Genomic DNA, 22,403 nt, shown 5'->3' with positions numbered 1-22,403 from the left:
TTAGGTTAGAACTGCGACCCCTACTCAAAAGTAACTGCTTCCAGAACTGTAGGTTAGGTTAGAACTGTGACCCATACATAAAAGGAATTGCTGCCAGAACAACAGGTTAGGTTAGGTTAGAACTGCAACCCCTACATAAAAGGAATTGCTGCCAGAACTATAGGTTAGGTTAGGTTAAAACTGCGACCCCTACACAAAAGAAATTGTTGCCAAAACTGTAGGTTAGGTTAGGTTAGAACTGCGACCCCTACACAAAAGGAACTGCTTCCAGAAGTGTAGATTAGGTTAGGTTAGAACTGCGACCCCTACGCAAAAGAAACTGCTTGCAGAACTGTAGGTTAGGTTAGGTTAGAACTGCGACCCCTACTCACAAAAAACTGCTTCCAGAACTGTAGGTTAGGTTAGGTTAGAACTGCGACTCCTGCACAAAAGGAACTGCTTCCAAAACTGTTGGTTAGGTTAGAACTGCGACCCCTACACAACAGAAACTGCTTCCAGAACTGTAGGTTAGGGTAGGTTAGAACTGCGACCCCTACACAAAAGGAATTGCTGCCAGAAGTGTAGGTTAGGTTAGGTTAGAACTGCGACCCCTGCTCAATAGGAACTGTTGGAGTAGGTGTTCATTGGTGGAGTAGGGTACGGAAAATATTAATCTCATCAACACTATGCCAATGAATTATTCTGCCTAAGGAAATCCTGCGAAAAGACAGTATGCCAAGTAAATATTATGCGACGCAATTTTTGGCAAAACAATTATTCGGTTATAGGATTATTCTTCAAATTGACATTATGCAATTGCATTATTCAGCTTTACAAAATTGTGCGTAACAACAGTATGCCAGGAAACTTATGCAAAAAGTAATTCTGCGAAATGATGATTCTGCCAAAGGTTGCTATGCGGAAGTAAAATATGACAATAAATTTTATGCAACATATTAGTAATCCGTGGTTGGGATATAGATATATGGCGTTACTGCGCTTAATTAGCTATCGTTTGTCTTTATCTGTCATTTTGACTTATGTATTTGTAAGAAAGGGATAAAACATAATTTAACTAAATCAGGCCCATTAAGTATTATGAATAAGGGGGATACATGATTAAATTGGATTAGGAGCTTTTTCAGGTTTATTAAGGGTATGTTGGGCTAAGTGCCGCAAAAGGCGAATGTTTGATACTTTTTTTGGAGTTTTGGATAAACTTCAGCTAGACAGATAGATAGCTATAGGACAGGTAGGTAACGGATTAAGAAAGTAGGTTTAATTATATAGAAATATCGACTTTGAATTACTTTAGTTAAACTGATGTTGTAAGAGATTTGAGGAACTGAAACATTTGAACAACGGCTGCCTTCACTTTGTCAAGTTTGCAAAAATCTAGGCAAGTGCAAAGGCAAATCCGGCCTTTCACAATAATGTATAACTAGACAAAAGGTTAAGTTTCAGACCAAACCACAGCCATTATATAACCTGACAAGTGAAGTTGTCCAAACTTGTCCTTGACATAAAATGCGGCAAACGTACGTACCTGGGTAGGCGTCGCCGTCTCCGTCGTCATGGCTTCGATGCTGGCTAGTCTAGTCTTCCTCTTCTTCTGACATCGGCAGCAGCCTCTCAGTGACAGTGTAAAACCTACCTACCACCCCTACTAAACCGACATAGCCTACGCTATCGATTTTCCAATGTCCTTGCACGAGCGCTACGCGAAAGTTCTCACTACCATATTTAAAAAGTCCAGTTCCAAATCCGAAATACGACGCCTAGCGGGCCGCCATTTTACTTCGAACGAAATCAAGTTTCATATCCGCACTTAAAACTAACTTATATAACTCGGTAATTAGAAAAAAACACTAAGCAACAGTGAAAGCCGTAAGCAGTATTGACATTAGCTGGATTAAGGTTATTTTTAACGTTATTTTTACACGCAAATTCCGCTTTTCGAAGCGGGTTGTTGCTTTAGGTTGCGGGGGTGTACAAGAATTTAGCCGGCTTTCGACGACAAGTGAGTAGGGTGGGGTAGGGCGGTAGTGCGGCTGCGCGAGGGCTCTTTATTGTGTGCGTGATATGCGTGTATGCTATTATCCCTGCTAGTGTACCAAGACCTCCCCAGCCTCGCGTCTCCTTTGTATTTGTCGAAACAAATGGGGTGTTAGCTCTGATTGTCACGGGTCAAGTTTATCTGGTCGGGATGAATGTATTCACAAACACAATCGATAATGCAGAACTCTCAGATGGTAGGAAATGTCAGACGGGCTGTCGGTCCCACAAAGCGCTTGGAACAGATTCGCGACATTTCGTTATTGCTCATAATCTGATGAATACAATGCAGTTTAATATCTAAATAATAATATTTTATCTATATTAATGTTGGAAATATAGAACTAAGTAAAAAAAATATAATTATTTGTATAGATGACAATATACGTACCTACTGAATTCATACATATGTTTAGGTACAATGAGAGTATTGAGACATTATGCTAATTTCATAAAATTAAACAAATAATTATGTGTACGAAATCGCTTAAAAATAAGATACTAGAAAGAGGTAATTTTTATTTTGGTAATTTAATAGACAACATGGAGAGCAAAATAGCTTGCTTTATTAAATATGGCATTATTACTCAACTTATGTACCATCACACTCCGCGATTGTTGCGCCATTTAGGGTCCTAGCTAAATTGGTTGTCAATACTTACGCTATAGAATTTCCAAAGATTCAAAGAATTTATTTGCATATAACACAGTTATGAGAAGGTGTTACAAAATAAATTATTTCCGTTTTAATTTTAAGAATTTAGCAAGAACCCAAGAATCCCGTGTGGTGACTTATACATTATGTTATGAAACTTCACATAACTCAATTAAATAATGTCGGTCTAATCAAATCAGCTTGCAAGATTTGACCCAAACATACAAAAGATACAAAGATTAAATTAAGCTTTTAAAAGTCACCACTTTTCAGACTTTTATTCTTTTCACTTTTTTGTGTAAATTCTTGAGAAAATCACAGCACTACTTTACCCCATTTTACCCGAACCTCGGCCCAATATGAAGCGTTAAAGAGACGTCAAATTTCAAAGTAATCAAATTATGACAATTGGGTCATGTTGAGCGACAGGATTTGATTATCTAAATAATTGCTTGTTAGAGAATAGAAGGGTTGACCGGGTTTAATTTTACTAGAGAAACGAATCCTGTGTACATGATTGTGTATACTACCTACTACCAAAGATATATGTAAGTAACTCTGTATAAGATAAGTAAAGTCTAAGGAAAAAACGTGGCTCGGAAAATTAAGAAAAAAATATGCTCAAATAGATGGTGCGTAAAAGTGCGTGGGTAAAAGTCATATGGCGTTCTAAAATTTATTTTTTATAACATTTATCCGTATATATGGATAGGTACATGTTTATTTTTATTTTTTTGATTTTTTTATATATTTTCATTTTTAGTTTTAATTCTGTGTCGATAGATGGCAGTAAATTTACTGTGACTACAAAATTTACTATGACAATAACCCTCTATACACTCTATTCTCTTTGCTACTTCTTATAATACCTACAATAATCATTATTGTTCACCAAATTACAAAAAAAAAACTAATAATCAATAGACAATACTTAATCTTATTTGAATAAGCGCGAACTTATAAATAATAAATAAGACAGTAATGCTTCGTATTCGTAACCTATATGTTTGGCGACACTATAGTACGGTTACCATCAGTTTGTCACTGACATAAACGCCGTCGAGAACGTAATTTACTTTCTATACATCTCGCTCGCACTCGCATATTAGTGCAAACGGGATGTATAGAAAGTAAATTACGTTCTCGACGGCGTTTATGTCAGTGACAAACTGATGGTAACCGTATAGGTCGCGCTTCGTATTTCCCCTCTGCACAGTGGGCACATATTCGGAACAGGTAGACATAGGAATTAGAGATATCTAATTTTGACATTATACACACTAACCAAAATAGTTGGGGTTTATTTGTATATTCTCGTACTGAGGGTTGTTACATATTGTTAGCTTACTAAGCCTATCAAAAGTACTAACTAAAAAAAAAAATTAAACATTTAATACCCCGATAGTCTATAAATGTGTTCTAAACGCGAAAGTTTTAAATATTATAACATTTAGATTGTTTTTAAAGACCTATCGAATGCTGTACCTACACACGTTGATTCTTTCTATTTTTTGTTTTAATTTTTAGTTACTAGTAGACATGTAACCAAAATACATTTTTTTAAACTTGTAAACAAAGAAACAGCTAAACTGTGGAATGAACCACCTGCGGTATTCCTGGACCGATTCTAAATTCAAACCTTATGAGCGTACTTCCATCTTATAGGCCGGTAACGCACTTATAACCCCTCTGGTGTTGCGGGTGTCCATGGGCGACGGTGATCGCTTACCATCATGTGATTCGTCTGCTCGTTTGCCTTCTATATCATGAAAAAAGCAGCGGCTCACAAAATATGTATAGGTACCTATGTTCCAAATTTCATTAAATTTTCGAGTAAAATGGCTGTGACATACAGACACAGAGACGGACGAACATATACGGACATGACGAAACTATAAGGGTTCTTTTTTTGTCATTTTGGCTACAGAACCCGCAAAATAAATAAATACTCTCTTAACCCACATTTATAGACGGGTCTCTTTCGGTCTAACGCGAAATTTATTCAATTACGTAATTTATTTAATAATTAACATTATGTGTACTGGGTGGTTTGAAAATGTGATGTGTACCCCAAACTTTTCCATACACTTTTCGTCGGGTAGTTGCATAAATCTCTGTTTTGACATTTTACTGGGACATCAGTAAAACCGCGACCACGACCAGTGAAACCTGTGTCGAAACGTCGGTAAATAAAGGTAATTGAATAAATTTCGCGTTAGACCCGTCTATAAATGTGAGTTAATATGTGTTCAAAACGCGAAAGTTTTAAATACTCTTTTGTCCACTGTAGCAGTTTCTAGCCCACAGTGCACGTCGCCGCAATAATTTACCGCTGCCACTCGTAATATGAAATAGGCGTCTTAATAAGCCGTTGTAAGTAGGTATAGTACTATAGTCCGTATGAAATAGGCGTCTTAATAAGCCGTAGTAAGTAGGTATAGTACTATTATATAGTCCGTATGAAATAAGCGTCTTAATAAGCCGTAGTAAGTAGGTATAGTACTATAGTCCGTATGAAATAGGCGTCTTAATAAGCCGTAGTAAGTAGGTATAGTACTATAGTCCGTATGAAATAGGCGTCTTAATAAGCCGAAGTAAGTAGGTATAGTACTATAGTCCGTATGAAATAGGCGTTTTAATAAGCCGTAGTAAGTAGGTATAGTACTATAGTCCGTATGAAATAGGCGTCTTAATAAGCCGAAGTAAGTAGGTATAGTACTATAGTCCGTATGAAATAGGCGTTTTAATAAGCCGTAGTAAGTAGGTATAGTACTATAGTCCGTATGAAATAGGCGTCTTAATAAGCCGAAGTAAGTAGGTATAGTACTATAGTCCGTATGAAATAGGCGTCTTAATAAGCCGTAGTAAGTAGGTATAGTACTATAGTCCGTATGAAATAGGCGTCTTAATAAGCCGTAGTAAGTAGGTATAGTACTATAGTCCGTATGAAATAGGCGTCTTAATAAGCCGTAGTAAGTAGGTATAGTACTATAGTCCGTATGAAATAGGCGTCTTAATAAGCCGAAGTAAGTAGGTATAGTACTATAGTCCGTATGAAATAGGCGTTTTAATAAGCCGTAGTAAGTAGGTATAGTACTATAGTCCGTATGAAATAGGCGTCTTAATAAGCCGTAGTAAGTAGGTATAGTACTATAGTCCGTATGAAATAGGCGTCTTAATAAGCCGTAGTAAGTACAGTCGGGTTCAAAAATATTGTATAAATTTTTTCACGTTATTGTAATGGGCTAATATGGTTTTGAAGGTGAAGAAATGTCTACATATTTATGAACGCGACTGTACACCACAAAATACACATTTAAGGTCGTCTGCAAGTTGAGATACAGGGTGTCTACCAGAAAATAACTAAGATACGAATCCGATATTGGAAATTAAAAAAATAACTACTAATATATTTTACAAAGGCAGATTTTTTGTTTGAAAATGTCTTCTGAGGTATTTATTTATTTAATCTTTATTGCACATAAGAAAACACATTGTACAAAAGGCGAATTTAATGCCATAAGATAAGGCATTCTCTACCAGTCAACCTTTAGGCAAAGCAGATAAGTTGTAGGCGGTGCAAAAATAGGTATCATTATGATGAAAAAGATAGGAAATTTGTTAGTTTCTATTAATAAAAATAAATAAATCATATTCAAACCTAGTTTAAGTTTAAAAATACGCAACTTACAATTATTTTAAATGCTGGAATAGAATTAAGCTCAACCTGTCATAGAGATTGTCTTATAACTCTGAGACGTGTGTTTCTGTTTTTACTTTAGTGCTTAAGTACTTATCGGTTTTATTGACTTGAACAAAATTTAAATTTAAAATTATTTTTTTACAACATCAGCGGATGTTGTAAAAAAATAATTTTAAATTTAAATTTTGCCAAGATCAAAAACTAAATAACCCAGACACTCAACAACGTTCAAAAGATCCACAGAAAACCCAAACGTAAATACTTTACCAGTTGCTCAACGTAAACTAACGTTCTAATGTTCCATTCACAAAAAGGTGACCGTTCCAAATTTAAAAATTAAAAAAACATCTGCACAGCGTTATCGGGCGATCACTCGAGAATCGATTAATCGTAAACGCATAGCAAAGCTATCGATTCATACGGCCCGCTGCATCGGTACCATCAACACTGTTAATTTTAGCCAGTCGAAATCGCGATGTCAAAGATAGCGTACGATATACCAGCTCCGAATGTTTACGTTATTACACTGAAAACGATGTTTTTCGTTCGCGAGTTATTTTTATGAGTGAAAATCTGGCCTCTTCTCTCCGGAGAGCGGTCGTGCGGTCGCTTTTCGAAATCGGGACCTACATTTGAATAGTTTTCTTATAAAGGGAAAATATAGTGGTTTGTTGACATTATCTGAAACTAACTGTCGTTGAGTGCTTGTGGTTTTGTGCTGTGATTTTGTTTGGATTTCTACGAGGGAAACTTTAAGAATTAAGGTAAGTTTTACTTTGAAAATGCCTTCATAAACTGTCAAAGATCGAATAAGTATTGTTAAAATCGATTCAATTATCGAGTAGCAGTAAAGCGTGTTCACATGGACATTTCCCACTCGATTGTTGCTGATGACGAGTTTTTCCGATTAAAGTCCTAAAATCGTTTACGGTCCACTTGTGATTAAAATGTCAAATCAATAAAACATTAATCAATGTAGTAGTTTCAGCTAGCGGTATTTGTCACCCTAGAGAACAAATGCTTTACTGACCAATAAAGAAGTGCCCCTTTGGCTAAATAAGCTAATAAACTAAATAAGGTTGAAGACATTTGTTCTATAGTCTGTATCTTTAGGTATTTAAATAAAAGTAAGTACAAACAATTTCTACATTTTCGGGTAGTTATAGAATTTATTGGTTAACCAACCAAATACAAAAGCGCCTGGATCTGTCACTGAACGACCTGACTTTAACCTACATTATTTGATCATGTAATGTCTTCATCTACCCTCAACTGGCTTAGAGTATAGTTTCGTACAAGTTTTTGGCGCGAATTTCTTCAGAAACCTGAAGCGTCACGTGTGCCAGTTTTGAATGATTCACGGTTACGAGTAGTTCCACTAAATTTAAGGGCTCATTTAGACGGCAATGTAATGAAACTCGCATGCGAGTTCTCGCACCGTATAAATACTCTATATCGACCAATACAAAAGGTAATCACGGTCCATACCCCGGTCGATATAAGTCTAGCGTTCACATGTGCTCTTGTACCAGTTATATTTCAGGATAACGAATAACAATATAAAAATAAAGTTACGACGGAAAAATACATAATAAACAGCTTATCTAAACACTTTGGATTGTTTTGAACTAATCCCTGTGGAATCTCTTTAATTTGGAACACGCGTGAGGTTATTGTTTATCTTTCGGGATCTTGTTACATCAATGTTTCTTTTTAAAATGGCTACTGGTTAAGACTGGGTTACAGCCCATCAACGTGCACAAGCACACTAGCGCCACTGCTAAATTATCGTGATTATTTAAATTTAACGAAAGATATTTAAAAAAGGAGGCCGCTACGTACTGTTTTTTTTTTTATTCTATTTAAGTACATACCTTTTGAATACATCAAACTAGTTTTTATGTTGCTGGATTCGTGAATCTATGCGTCCAAAGTTCAAACGGCCGTTTTTGTTTTGAGTTCATAGATCGACGAATCCAGTAACATAAAAACTAGTTTGACGTATTCAAAAGGTACTTAAATACAAAATACAGTACGTAGCGGCCTCCTTTTTTAAATATCTATCGTTAAATTTAAATAATCATGATTATTTAGCAGTGGCGAGTGTGCACGTTGATGGGCTCTTAAGGTTGACGGTAATGCTTTATTTTACATAAAACAAAAGTTTAGTTTACGACGAAAAACAACGAATAAAACGTACAGTATGCTGCAGAGATAACTGACCCACCTGCAAACAAGTTTCTGTGCAGGGGCCGGGGTCAGTTATATCTGCAGCTTACTTTAGATGACTAGAGAAGACGAGATTATAAGAATGCATCTGCAATTTCAATTTGTAATAGCAAATTATTTATTACATAAAACATACAAGTAAATTAATGCTAGTGGTATTTTTTATGTGTACGAAGATAGAGCTAAAACTAAAATGAGTTAATTATGAAATTACAACAAAAAAACAAATGAAACACAGTCAAAGAACTTAATTTCCGTACTATTTAGCACATTGTCACAGTGACAATATGAAAGTCGCTAAGAGGGACCTCCGGACCTCATAATTATTGTCCCTGTGACAAAAGGTACGAAACTGTGCTGAAATTATATTCCTTCAACGGACCTACACGTTAAAGTTTCGAACGTTATGTCCACTCTATTCCTGAATTTATAATCTGTGTTAATTATTAAAACAGACAACCAATTTTATAACTGCGACACCTACAGTAAATTAATTTAACACGTGTGATCATCTGATCATATTCTTAGCCTTTTAAGAATCGTTGCAGTTTTAAAACACTTTACCCAGAGTCAGTCCGTACAAATTTTAATAAAAATTGGATTAAGTTAAGTCGAAGCCGAATTATTTTGACTACGTAATCAATTTGTAGATATTTACAGTATTTTTGGTTTGTAAAATAGTAAATTTTTACAGGGTCAAATAAAAATGAGACCCAGTTTTTTTTAAAAGATACCTAAACTATGAATTATTCTAACAGTGATTTTCTTGTACATGCGCGCTTAAGGATTAAAAGGAATATCTCCCAGCAGAAATGACGGAAGACGTAAGTGTTTTACAGTTAATTAGTATTTGCACCATTGCACTTTAGACAAAGACTTGTTGTTGAATGCACGTCATAGATTTATGGCGAATTTACAGACCGTTTTACGTACATAAACAATGGAAACTAATTTAAGCTAGTAGACTTTATTGTTTTATTGTTAGCACTTTCTGATTTTAAGCATTTTATTTATATTTTTATTATACTAGGTATAAATGAATTCCAGGAGATTAACCTTTTCGACGCCATGTCAAACACAAAAGCTGTCACGCGGACGCCACGTCACCGAAGTTTCAAAACTGAAACTGAACATTATTCATATGCACGTAGGTCTATGTTGCTCTGTGGTCTGTGACCGATAATCAGTCTTTGGCGTTGAACCTGCGGTGCGGATATATCGGCCATTGGCGAAAAGGTTAAGGTAAATGTTGGGAAGATCGGCATACGGTAGGAACTCTCGTATTGGTATGCGTACTAGTACGTCGATTAGACACAGTCAGAAAGGAAGAGTTTCGGTCCTTCTGCTCCACCGACTTTCGGAAAGTGGAGTATGTGTAAAGACGCAAGAAGCGACGAAAAAACATGTAAGTAAGCGGTGTTACCGGAAAGACGGTCGTCCCCACATTGACCTAATTGGTTTTTAGAAGGAAACCTCTTATCGAATTTAACACATTCACTGCCCCCGACGCACATGTGCGTCCACCGTCATACAAGTTTGTTCCTAGGCCACGCCTCCTGGCAGTGAATGCGTTAAACTGTTCAGACTCACTTGTTTTAGTCACTCGCGCGACATGCAAACCTCTCAAACCAAAGCAAACCTCTTGCAATATTTTTAATGGGCTCAAAACGATCTGCATACACTTATACTCACTTAACTATGAAGTTGTGGTCATATTATTTTGATCACCTCGTTTAGTATAGATATAAAATAATCCTCATTGTATTCAAGCAGATATTCTATTGATTATGGCGACTCTGTCCTTTGTAACTCTTTTTTGTTACTAGTGCGTCAAACTACCCTAATATGGTTGAATACCCTGATCCGCCATATACAGCATGGAAACAATATATCGATACACATCAAATTTATTCATGATGCAATGTCTACATTCGGCTCCATAAAACATCAACAGAAACGTATGAATCAGCTGTATTAATTATTTAAAACGATTATTCCTGACTCTATCCGTTTCATGTTCAACCTTCTTGTATTTCAACATAAAGTGCAGTTTTGTAGTTCGTGTCTGAAGTTTTAGCTCAGTTTCGATTCCATCTAGTCCATAGTCTAGATGCTGAGTAAACTACCCTAAGGGCCTACTGCGAAAAACGAAAATAGAAATTTCGTAATCTGCATTTCTAGCGCTCTTCCATATTCGTATAATAGAGAAGCAGATAACAAAATTTCGATGTTTTGATTTTGCGGTAGGCTCTCTAGGTCGTAGCTCGTCAATGTGACACTTTCAACCTCATTTAAAAGTAGAAATGGTGACAATAACTGATAGGCTATTTAGAGGAATAGGGCTGGGTGAGTAAAAGGTACCGTTGACGGGTATACTTAGACTGATTTATTCATACAATCACAGGCTACGTATAGCTAAAACATAACTAAGTGTTTTATAAAATTCCTGTTTGCAAAACTACTTATAAATACTATAGTCGCGATGTCATGATACGGCATTTTAACAAGTAAAATAGAGCCCTTGAGAAGTTTGTAAAGAAATAAAATATACAGAATTAATAGAGACAAATGAAAGAGTAGTGAAGCGGTAAATTGTTTCTTTTACCGTATCGTTTTGCGGAGTTTCCCTGAGGTTTTTGATGAGATTTGTTGTTGTAGGCTCTATAAAGCTGTTAATTTTTAACAAACATGATGATATACGATAAAATTCCTACTATCATATCCAAGGACAGTGATATTTTGTTTAAGGTTCCGTCACACAGGCGCTTTTTCGGGCGGGGCGTGAGCGTTTTATATGAACCATACATACGTACATAAAAACCCGCCTGTGTAAGAGGCCTTTGGAGCCTGAGGAGCCTTTACAGAAAAAGCCAATAGAAACGTAAATAATGTATGGAGTGATGACGATGACTTTTTTCATTCGACGTACCGATACATTTATTACTTTTCGTTTGTTCATCACAATCTTTGTCATCTTAGATAGCTACGACCTTTAAAAAGAATAAGAATAAAGATCATTTATTTCAGCAAAAGGTCCTGTAACCTTACCAAGGGCCTCCGCACTATACTCTGTATCTTTAGGTACTTAAATAAAGGTAAACAAATAATTTGTAAATTTTCGGGTAGTTATAACATTTATTGATTAACCAACCAAATACAAAACCACCTGGATCTGTCACTGAACGACCTGACTTTAACCTACATTATTTGATCATGTAATGTTTACATCTACCCTCAACTGGCTTAAGAAACCATTTGAGGCTAGATTTTGTTTACTCTTTTTTAAATAGCTAAACATACAGACTACCTATAGGCAATGCCTGTATCGCGGGTAACCAATTAAAATTTAAATATCAGTACGGTTACCATCAGTTTGTCACTGACATAAACGCCGTCGAGAGCGTAATTTACTTTCTATACATCTCGCTCGCACTCGCATATTAGTGCAAAAGGGACATATAGAAAGTAAATTACGTTCTCGACGGCGTTTATGTCAGTGACAAACTGATGGTAACCGTACAGAGCTGTGACAATTAAATTTAGTAAGTTAACTTTGAAAGGAAGACAGTATACATTTAAAATTTCCTCATAAAGGCAAAATGAATAAAGTGATAACGAACTGATCATATGACCGGTTTGACGCGAGCTCTCCAAGCCTAAACGTCACTGACATCACTGGAACATTCGGGATACATCATCAGCTGACGTCACGGCAATCATACAATTACCGATGATTTATTGCAAACACCTCTGGCAGATGCAATCGGACTAACAGGAATTATATTATTATGATTTTGTTGCGGCTACACAGTCACAAACCGAATGTACAGATGGTTCTACCAGCAAAATTCTTGACTGAACATTGGTGGACATTAAATTAAACTATTGAAACGGATTATATCGCGTATATTGAATTCATACTACATCCCGACGTTTCGAACCCTTTACAGCGTTCGTGGTCAACGATTGACTGAGGAAAAACTACACTGTGCAAAAACTATACCCACTTAAAAAAAAATGAACTACTATAAATTTTAAGGCCAGTTATACATGCAAAATTGGTTCATAAGGCTAGTTCTACATTACAACGATTAATCTAATCCGTTTTTATTTCATGAGAAACTATCGCGGTAACCGAAGACAATATTAGGAATTATATTATTATGATTTTGTTGCGGCTACACAAACATAATGTACAGATGGTTCTAACAGCAAAGTTCTTGACTGAACATGTGGACATTATTTTCAAATACAAATTGACAGTTAAGAGACGTGAAGCCATGAAATCCGGAGGGAAGAAAAAGGGGGCCCCTTTGTTTCCCATAAAGTTTTAAGTCATAATGTATTGTTTGTCATATTATCGTTAGTCATAAAACTGAAACCGATAACTTTTCAGGATTTTCGTAAGGTAATTCTATAGATATGTCAGGTTAGGTTAGGTTTGTTTTATGGCAATCCTGAGAAGTTACCCGTTTCTGTGAAAAACCAAATTATGACTAACGAAAATTCGGACAAACAATACCTACATTATGAATTAAAACTATTTGGGAAACAATAGAGACCCAAAAAAAAGATATAACGCGCCGCGCGCAACTTGCCAAGGAAGAAAATGGCCATCACCCGGATAACATGAAGAGGTTTTCAAACCAGCCAAATTATGTCGAAACCCAAAGAAAAAACATCGACAGCAAAAATATTTTACCCACTATGAGACACACTTAAGATAACTAATTAGGACACGGTATAGAGTGAGCCGGTCAAATTCAGTCGGCGCCTCGGCGCCCGTAGCTAATTAATTACATCGGTAATCTCGTATTTAAGTTGAAGTATAAGTCGTAATCGGTACAAGCAACTTCAAAGGAGAATGGTCTATTAAAATCCATACTTAACTCTAATTTATCAACTAAAATTGGCTACAACGATTCCTTGCACAAAACTACGCTGCTACAAAAATTATACTCCAATATAACACAATATTACAGTAAAAATATAGTATAGCCAGGCCGTGAAAAGTCTGCAGCGATTTTGATAGCTCACGCAGTGTAATTGTCATTTTAAACGTCAAACTTCTATGAAATTATCACGTATAAATAACACTTACACTGCGTGGGCTATCAAATCCGCTGCAGACTTTTCTTGGTGCGACTCTATTAGGTATGTAAGGTAAACGTACTGCTCGACATGCTAATGCCCAATGACACCTTGCTGTCACCTCTATTGACAATGATTTAAGTTTCAAGATGACATGTACTGGGACCGCGTCGAGCACCAGTAGGTACGTTTACCTTATGGTCGTGTCGTAAAGTTTTTAATTTTCTAATAGATTATCTATAAGAAAATTTAATACGTTTATTATGCCGTTTTGTACAATACTGCAGGCGTATTATTGATCGCTTTATCCACGTGATAAATTAACTGTCACTTTTTGACTCCGCAGGATAAAAAGCGACGGACACCGTTTTATCACGCTGTCACGTAGACAAAAACGACCATCATATCCGTACAGATGATCCCTTAACTTTTTTTTTAATTTTTTTTTTTTTAATTTTTTTTTTTTAAAGGGATAAATTCGCCTTTGAACTAATGATGTGGGTTCCGAAGACTACTACACATTGTCGGTGTCAGAGGAGTTTCCTTCTGCGAACGCGTTTTCCATCAGGCGGACCGTATACTTGTTTGCCACCAAAATATACAAAAAAAACCGGCCAAGTGCGAGTTGGCCTCGCGCACGAGGGGTTCCGTACCATTACGTAAAAAAATGGCAAAAAAAATCACGTTTGTTGTATGTGGGCGCTCCACTTAAATATTTAATAGGTATATTCTGTTTTTAGTATTTGTTGTTATAGCGGCAACAGAAATACATCATGAAAATTTCAACTGCAACTGAGATACAGCCTGATGACAGACAGACAGACGGACAGCGGAGTCTTAGTAGTAGGGTCCCGTTTTTACCCTTTGGGTACGGAACCCTAAAAATCGTATTCGTATTAATGAAACATAAGTCGAACAGAAGAACGGACTGAAAGATACTTTTCCGTTAGATAGACGCTAATACCTGATTACCGATGATTTATACCAACAGCGCCGCCAACTATGGCTTACAGCAGATTATTATTACGGCCGTCTGTCTGCAACTGCATCTCACGGTGCCAGATTCAGATTCAACTATTTGTTACTGTTTTGATGGAGCTTGAAGATCGCTCACACTGAGTGCATGCGTATAGACTAGAGATGGGCCGAATATAGACTTTGCCGAATACGAATATTCGGTTCACATCATACCGAACCGAATATTCGGCCAAATATTCGGCCAAATATTCGGCCGAATATTCGGTTCAGCTAAAACTGCCTAAAACGCTAAAAAACAAGTTCATTCAGGTCCGCGATCTGCACTCCGCACGTGTCTTTGACCTTCCCCCTCTGGACCGGCCGGGAATGTTTATGAAAAGAACCGTCTCATCCCTGACCGCGAAGTGCACCCGCGCCACCTAGCGGACGCCCTTAAAAAATAATTTGTTTCAGGTATTCGGTAAATATTCGGCAGTTCGAACCGAACTATTCGGCCGAATACGAAAATTTAAAAATATGCCGAATATGCCGAATACCGAATATTCGGCCCATCTCTAGTATAGACCGACAATATATTATAGGAATTAAAAAGTGGCAACATCGTACTGTCGTCCCTTTCAAATCAATCTAAGAAAACGGGACGACACTACGATGTTGCCACTTTTTAGGGTTCCGTACCTCAAAAGGAAAAAACGGAACCCTTATATCCACTCGTGCTTCTCTGTCTATCTGTCCGTCTGGCACAGCCTATTTTCTCGGAAACTACTGGACCAATTAAGTTGAAATTTGGTACAATTTACACTTATGTAAATTAGTGACCCAAAGATGGACATGTAACGTAAACAAATGAATTTTAAAGATGGGGGGTTAGGGGATGCAAATCGGTTATTTTTTGTATGGAAATAACCGCGGTTTCGGTTAATAACCGATTATTTCCATACAAAAAATAACCGAAAATAACCGATTTGCATTCTCTAGGGGGGTAAATGAGAAAGTTAAAAAATAAAGTTTTTCTAACTATATCGTGTTATATATCAAATGAAAGAGCTCATCTTGAGAATTTCAAATATATTCAAAAATCGCCCTGACTACCCCAATCGTGCAGTCATTTTCACAAGTTTGCCTGCTTATGAAAATATCTCCTTTTTAATGTAAATTATGAAAATGTAATACAAAATTAAACACAACTTTGAAAACTCTGAAGTAAGTAACTATTAGCATAGTCCATCAAACTAAGTTTTCAGTCGGCCTCATTCTATTTCGATCCCTTAGGCCCCTTAGGGCTTAAGCGTGGGAATTAGTTTTTCTGTTGGTGGTTTACGTCATAACTGGATAGATAGCTACAGGCAAAGACATATGTAACTTCGTATAAGACGAATAAAGTCTAAGGAAAAAACGTGCCTCGGAATTCAAGTAAAAGTCATTCTCGAATAGATGCCGCACACACCTTTAGCCTATCCTCGGCTAGATGGCGTGACGACACCGTTTCATATTTAACAATTTTAACACATAGATATCAGTGAATGAACATGGATCAAAATGATATAAAAATAATAAAATAATTTATCCATTTAAATACATTTTTTGATAACTTTATACGTTTTCATTTTGAGTTTTAGTCGTGTGTCGATAGATGGCAGTAAATTTACAGTGACTACAAAATTTACAATGACAAGACCCCTCTATACTATCTATTCTTTTTGCTACAGGGATGTACCTATCAAAATGTATGACTTATACAAGTTTCTAAATAAAGTGATTAAAAATCATCATCTTCCTCGCGTTACTCCGGCATTTTGCCACAGCTCATGGGAGCCTGGGGTCCACTTGACAACTAATCCTATGAATAAGTGCTTAGAAATCATAAGTAGAATTTTGATTCAGACTTTTGTTGCCTAGTTTCCTTTAATCCCAGCAATAGTTAAGTTAGTAAGTTAATAAAGTAAACTTACTCACTTACTCCGTTGGCTCAGCGACCCAAAATGAGACTTGGCCCCCGACACAAGACAGCGCCACTTTTATCGGTCCTTTACGACCTCTCCAATTGTTGACTCGAAGTTCGCGTAGGTCCGCCTCCACTATGTCGCACCAGCGATATCTGGGGCGTCCGATAGGACGTCTTCCTGCTGGACGGCCCAGGCACAGTATAATAAAGAGTACTAGCGTACAGTATGGACACTCCCTGCCTCCCGTTGAAAGTGCCGCCCACCCGCTCTCGGTTACCTCACAATTACCGGCTGGCAAGGACGCGACGACGCGGTGCGCAGAGCGGAGGCCACGTAAAGTATTCATATATTAAACAAATATTTACAAAACCTATCAGATCACACTGAAAACAACACAATATCTATATGAACAAAAAAACATGTTTTCAACTTACGTAATATTTTGGTGGCCTGAATTTCCTTACAAAAATTTTGTTACTTCGTTTATACTGATTCAAAATAGGAAACTATTGTATAAATCGAGCTTAGATACCCACCTGACAGCATAATACGATTCTTATTTCTTCCTAATTCGAGCAATGAGTTTTGAGTCATTGAGGTCATCGAACTTGACAACGAAATGGCGGGAACCCTAGCACGTCTTATCTCACTCACACAATCATGGTACGCGTTCACCTACACGAGCTTACGGCTCGATTCCGAAAATGAATTAGATTTCTACTAGACTTCAACAAGTTACGATACGGATAATTTAAAGATATTTGTAAGATAGATATGTCAAATTTGACGTTTCCGCGATTCTGGAGGTCCTCTTGAACGATTTCGACAAGTTATGACTTAGATATCCAAGTCACAACTAGTCGATATCTAATGTAGATCTAGTTGATCTCTAAATCGTCTCAAGATCTTGTGATTATCTCGAAATCCGAATAGGCCTGTTAGACTGTGTGCGTAGGAACGCGTTTGTTTCATACATTTGATCGCCATCAGTGTCCGAGGTGTGGCCCAGGTATGCTCTTTTCACGTTCCGATCTTCATCCATTCTCTCAAGGTGGCCCAACCAACGGAGTCTGTGAGCTTTAGTTAATAAAGTAAACATGGAAGATATTTCGAGATATTTCCCCGCAGTCGAAATTTCCCTCTGAACCTTATTAAATAACACTTTCACTGCATATGCTATCAAAATTGCTGCAGACTTTTCTTGGTCTAACTGTAGAATGAACTCCCATGGCGCGTCAGAGTTAAGGCGTGCTTTTTCCGTACGAGCTAAGCGAACCAGTTTTTTGAATCCATCGGAAATATAAGAAACAATGTTTTAAAACTGTGAAAAAAATATATCTTATACTTAAGGATCTGGCAGATATGTTTTGGATCTCAAAAACATGATTAGATAAACTTTGCTCGATAGAAAAAAAATCCAAAGTTACGCCTTTTTTTAACAATAAATCAATCTCAGAGCTACAATACAAACTTTTTTGACTTGTTTTTTACATAAATGTATAGGTAATAAGATAATCTAGATGATTTGGATCACTTTGTCTCGGTAACATCATTAAAATAATTTCTATGTTTCAATACCTACTAAATCCGCAACCGCCATCACTCGCGAACGCACTTACGCCCTCTTCAGTCGCGCGGCAGCGCTTGTAGAGGACGGACCTGCGTCAGTATGTTCCGCGCGGTCACGTGATTTTACCATTTACAAACAATGGGAAACAAAGCATATGAAACGTAAGAAAAAGTCACTAAGTGCTATAAAAACACACTTTCTGATAACAGAAGCATCTAATACTTTACGAGGTGCTTGAAAGCGCCTAGCTTTCCTACATCAACAGTTAAAATATTTCAGTATTTTCACTAGGTCAGCAACCAATTTCAATGTAGGTAAATAATATTATATTCCTAGATAATATAATTGTGAGTATGTAAGTATGATATATTTACAGTATTTCACCTTTACTGATATACCTACGTCCGATCTGCAAAATGATTATATTCCTTCGTGCTCTTTGACTCCTTTGAAAATCAGAAATTATTTATTTGGATTGATACAGTATGGGGATGTTACAATATATGTATAGTGTTACGCTTTTAGTATGAGGGTGCCGAAGGCGCCCGGCTTTGGATCGCATGCAACGCGCCACGCCCGTCAAGCGTGCAAATTCATCATCATAATCATAAATTTAAATAAATATAAAAATGTCAAATTGAAATAATTGAAAAAATTACCCTAATAGGCATATCGCAATACAATTATTTAAGAACTAAATACATATCACTAATTTTAATATTTGACCACGGTCGACATGAATTAAATATAATTGAGAGTTCAAGGTGCCTACAGGCAGTTCATCTTGCGCTTGGTTGTATTAGTCTTGTTCGAGAAACTGAACACGGTGAAAAATAGAGATAATACTCCTAAAAATACGTGTGATACCTCATTACATTCGTCATGCATTCGAAGCGTGTAGTAGCACACACAAAATATCAAAAGTTATAAGCAAAAAAAGGGGGAAAAAGTAGAGATCTTTAATTTCCCCAATATCTCAAAAAGTATTCATATTACGGTGCGAGATGGGTCCCCCACCCATCTCGCACCGTAATATGAATACTTTTGTGCTCGACCAAATGTCATAGAGGGCCCCAAGACAAAACGAACTGCATTTAATTTTTTTCAAAATGGCCGACTTTATTTTTTCTTTTTTTCAAGTTGGTCCGAGCGCGCTGAGATTTGGCATGGCAAAAGATAGAGGCCTCTAGATTCCTATGAAAAAAAAAATTTGGAAAAAATCTAAGATGGCGGAAATAATGGTCATTTTTTATTTTGTATGGCAACTTTTAAACGGTGCGAGATGGGTGGGGGGTGCTCGACCAAATGTCATAGAGGGCCCCAAGACAAAATAAACTGCATTTAAAAATTTTCAAACAGGCCGACTTTTATTTTAATTTTTTTCAAGTTGGTCCGAGCGCGCTGAGATTTGACATGCGGCGAGCTTGGAGGCCTAAAATTACCATGTGAAAAAAAAATTTTGGAAAAATCCAAAATGGCGGCGGACACGGGCCAAATTCAAATTTCCAAGTAGGTTAGGCGAGCCCGAAGGGCGAGCTTCAGGCTGGGAGGCCGAAGGCCGACCCCGCGGAGGGCCGTCAGGCCCGGAGCTTTATCTCGAATGTCCAAGCATGCTCCACCCCCAGTAATTTTGGGCGAGGCCGAAGGCCGAGCTGCGGGAATGACGAACAAAGCAAAATCCTATACAAAAAGTGTGTTAAGCGAGCCCGAAGGGCGAGCTTCAGGCAGGGAGGCCAAAGGCCGACCCCAGTGGATGGCCGAAGGCCCGGAGCCTCCACCCCGACTCCCAAAACGCGAGGCCGAAGGCCGAGCTGCGTGAATGCAGTTCCTCCAAACGTCCTACAAAGTCAACTTTCTTGATAAGCGGAGCCGGCGGGCCGAAGGCCCGACGGCGAAGCGTCAAGGCTCGCGAAGGCCGAAGGCCGAGCTCCGCGTTGGGCCGAAGGCCCGAAGCGTCACACGTGAGGAGGAAGTTGGAGCTGAAACACGACCCAATAGGAAAAGTTACGATTTCCCAAGCACGCGAGGCCGAAGGCCGAGCTGCGGGAATGAAGTTCTCGCATGCGGATCTTTTCTTTCTATCAAAAGTACAACTTTATTTATTTCTCCCTTTGGAAAACAAACTACTACACAACAATAACAACAGCAGGAATGGACTGCTACCAACAATGTGGGTTAGGTTAGGTTAGAACTGCGACCCTCACAGGAACAGACTGCTACCAGAAAAGTGGGTTAGGTTAGGTTAGAAATGCGACCCTCACAAAAACGGACTGCTACCAGAAAAGTGGGTTAGGTTAGGTTAGAACTGCGACCCTCACAGGAACGGACTGCTACCAGAAAAGTGGGTTAGGTTAGGTTAGAACTGAGAACCCTACAGAAACCGACTGCTACCAGAAAAGTGGGTTAGGTTAATAGTTACAACAGCACAGACAACAGCAACAACAACACGTCAACAACAGCACCAACAGCAAACAACACGCGAACCGCGGGGCCCTCGGGCCCCGCGCACAGGGCAAAATCTAGTTAATATTATGTCTGTCTTTCTGGATCTTAGCAAGGCGTTCGATTTTGTAACCCATTCGATACTATTGAACAAGCTGGAAAGGTGTGGCATAAGAGGAAACGCGCTGAACTGGATAAAAAGTTACCTCACTGAAAGAGAGCAATGTACAGAAATACAGCAGATTATTAACAATGAGCTAGTGTCTGTAAGATCTCAATATAAATTTAATAGATGCGGAGTACCACAAGGGAGTATACTTGGCCCATTATTATTCCTTGTATACATCAACGATCTACCTAACCAAGTACAACATAAGTGCATAATGTTTGCAGATGACACCACCTTGGTAATAAAGTCTGACAATTTGATTAACTTCAATAAAACTATAAATGACACATTAGTTAATGTAATGCACTGGCTCAATATAAATAATTTAAAAATAAATATTAATAAAACATGTGTAATGCAATTTAGAACACATAGAGGCGTAGACATCGATTTGGATATTCAATATGATAACGAGAGTGTTAAAGAAGTAGAATCCACCAAATTTCTAGGGATACACATAGATAAATTTTGCAGCTGGAAAAGTCATGTAGCTAATGTATGTGAAAGGCTCGACAAGTTTGTATTTGCTCTAAGGCGACTTAGCAACATTTCCTCTAAAGCTGTGGCCTTAACAGCCTACCACGGACATGTCTCCTCCATCTTGAGCTATGGATTATTGATCTGGGGCAACTCTGTAGATGTCCATAAAGCATTCGTGGCTCAGAAAAAATGTGTACGGGCCGTTGCAGTGTCCACTTTCTAGAACCATGCAGACCATTATTTAAATCTACAAAAGTTCTTCCATTGCCATGCATGTATATATTACAGGCCTCTTTGTTTGTGAAAGAGCACCCTGAATATTTTGACACAAATATTACCTTTTTCCCTAGATCGACCAGACGTAAAAATCAAATATTCTTACCTATACCAAGGAAAAATGTGTTCAAAAACAATGTTTTCTCAATGATCATCCAAATTTATAATAAACTACCAAAGCGTATATTAGAATCTGAACCGAGGCTATTTAAAAATGCCCTACGTGAATGGTTATTATTAAAGTGTTACTATTCAATTCAAGAATTCATGTCAGACGAAAACCAATAAGTTTATTAATAACATATGTTGTTTTGACATCATATTGAAATTTGTATTTTTTTTTTTTTATCTATGTTCACATACTTATTGAAATTTGTATGTCAACAACAATGTAAAACACTTGTTACTTAATAATTCATCATATTGACATTAATAATTATTAATTGTAATTTTTATCATCCGATAATTATGACTGTATATCTTAAATTGTAATGTTTGCATGATTGCTTGCCGCTTACCTTGTATTGCATGCCTATCATAGAGTAGAACATAAGGACAACTTTTATTTTAAGACCTACGATTGTATCAATCAAACTCTATGTTCTCGCAATAAACATATTTCATTTCATTTCAAAGAGGAGGATATTTCCAATACAACATTATATACTTGCAGGACTGTATCTCCATTATTTATACTTTTTATTCAACGCTGAACACAGTCCTCCACGCCTCATTTTCGGCGTGAAAAAGCGATTACGTAACATTCAATATAATTTTAAAGGTATTAAATATTCATTGAAAATTAAAAAAAAAATTATGGTGTATTTAAA

The 22,403-nt window shown here is 37.3% G+C and overlaps 2 protein-coding genes and 1 long non-coding RNA gene across 3 annotated transcripts in view; 2 read left to right on the top strand and 1 right to left on the bottom strand.

Moving 5' to 3' along the window:
- LOC134801529 (uncharacterized) overlaps nt 1-22,403 on the top strand; it is a 254,894-nt gene that overhangs the window by 19,882 nt on the left and 212,609 nt on the right. The window lies entirely within an intron of this gene.
- Nucleotides 1-22,403, bottom strand: part of LOC134801439 (ankyrin-2-like) — a 145,529-nt gene that overhangs the window by 95,738 nt on the left and 27,388 nt on the right. The gene's annotated exons all lie outside the window — the stretch shown is intronic.
- Nucleotides 6,602-22,403, top strand: part of LOC134801465 (uncharacterized) — a 72,725-nt gene continuing 56,923 nt past the window's right edge. The window contains exons 1-2 of the mRNA XM_063774062.1: nt 6,602-7,156; nt 9,407-9,445. Coding sequence (XP_063630132.1) covers nt 9,434-9,445 — 12 coding nt within the window. The 5' untranslated portion in view covers nt 6,602-7,156; nt 9,407-9,433. The remainder of the gene's footprint in view (nt 7,157-9,406; nt 9,446-22,403) is intronic.

This window comes from Cydia splendana, chromosome 22 (genome assembly GCF_910591565.1).
Source record: "Cydia splendana chromosome 22, ilCydSple1.2, whole genome shotgun sequence".
Taxonomy (NCBI): Eukaryota; Metazoa; Arthropoda; class Insecta; order Lepidoptera; family Tortricidae; genus Cydia; species Cydia splendana.
This window is presented reverse-complemented; position numbering and strand designations above follow the sequence as displayed.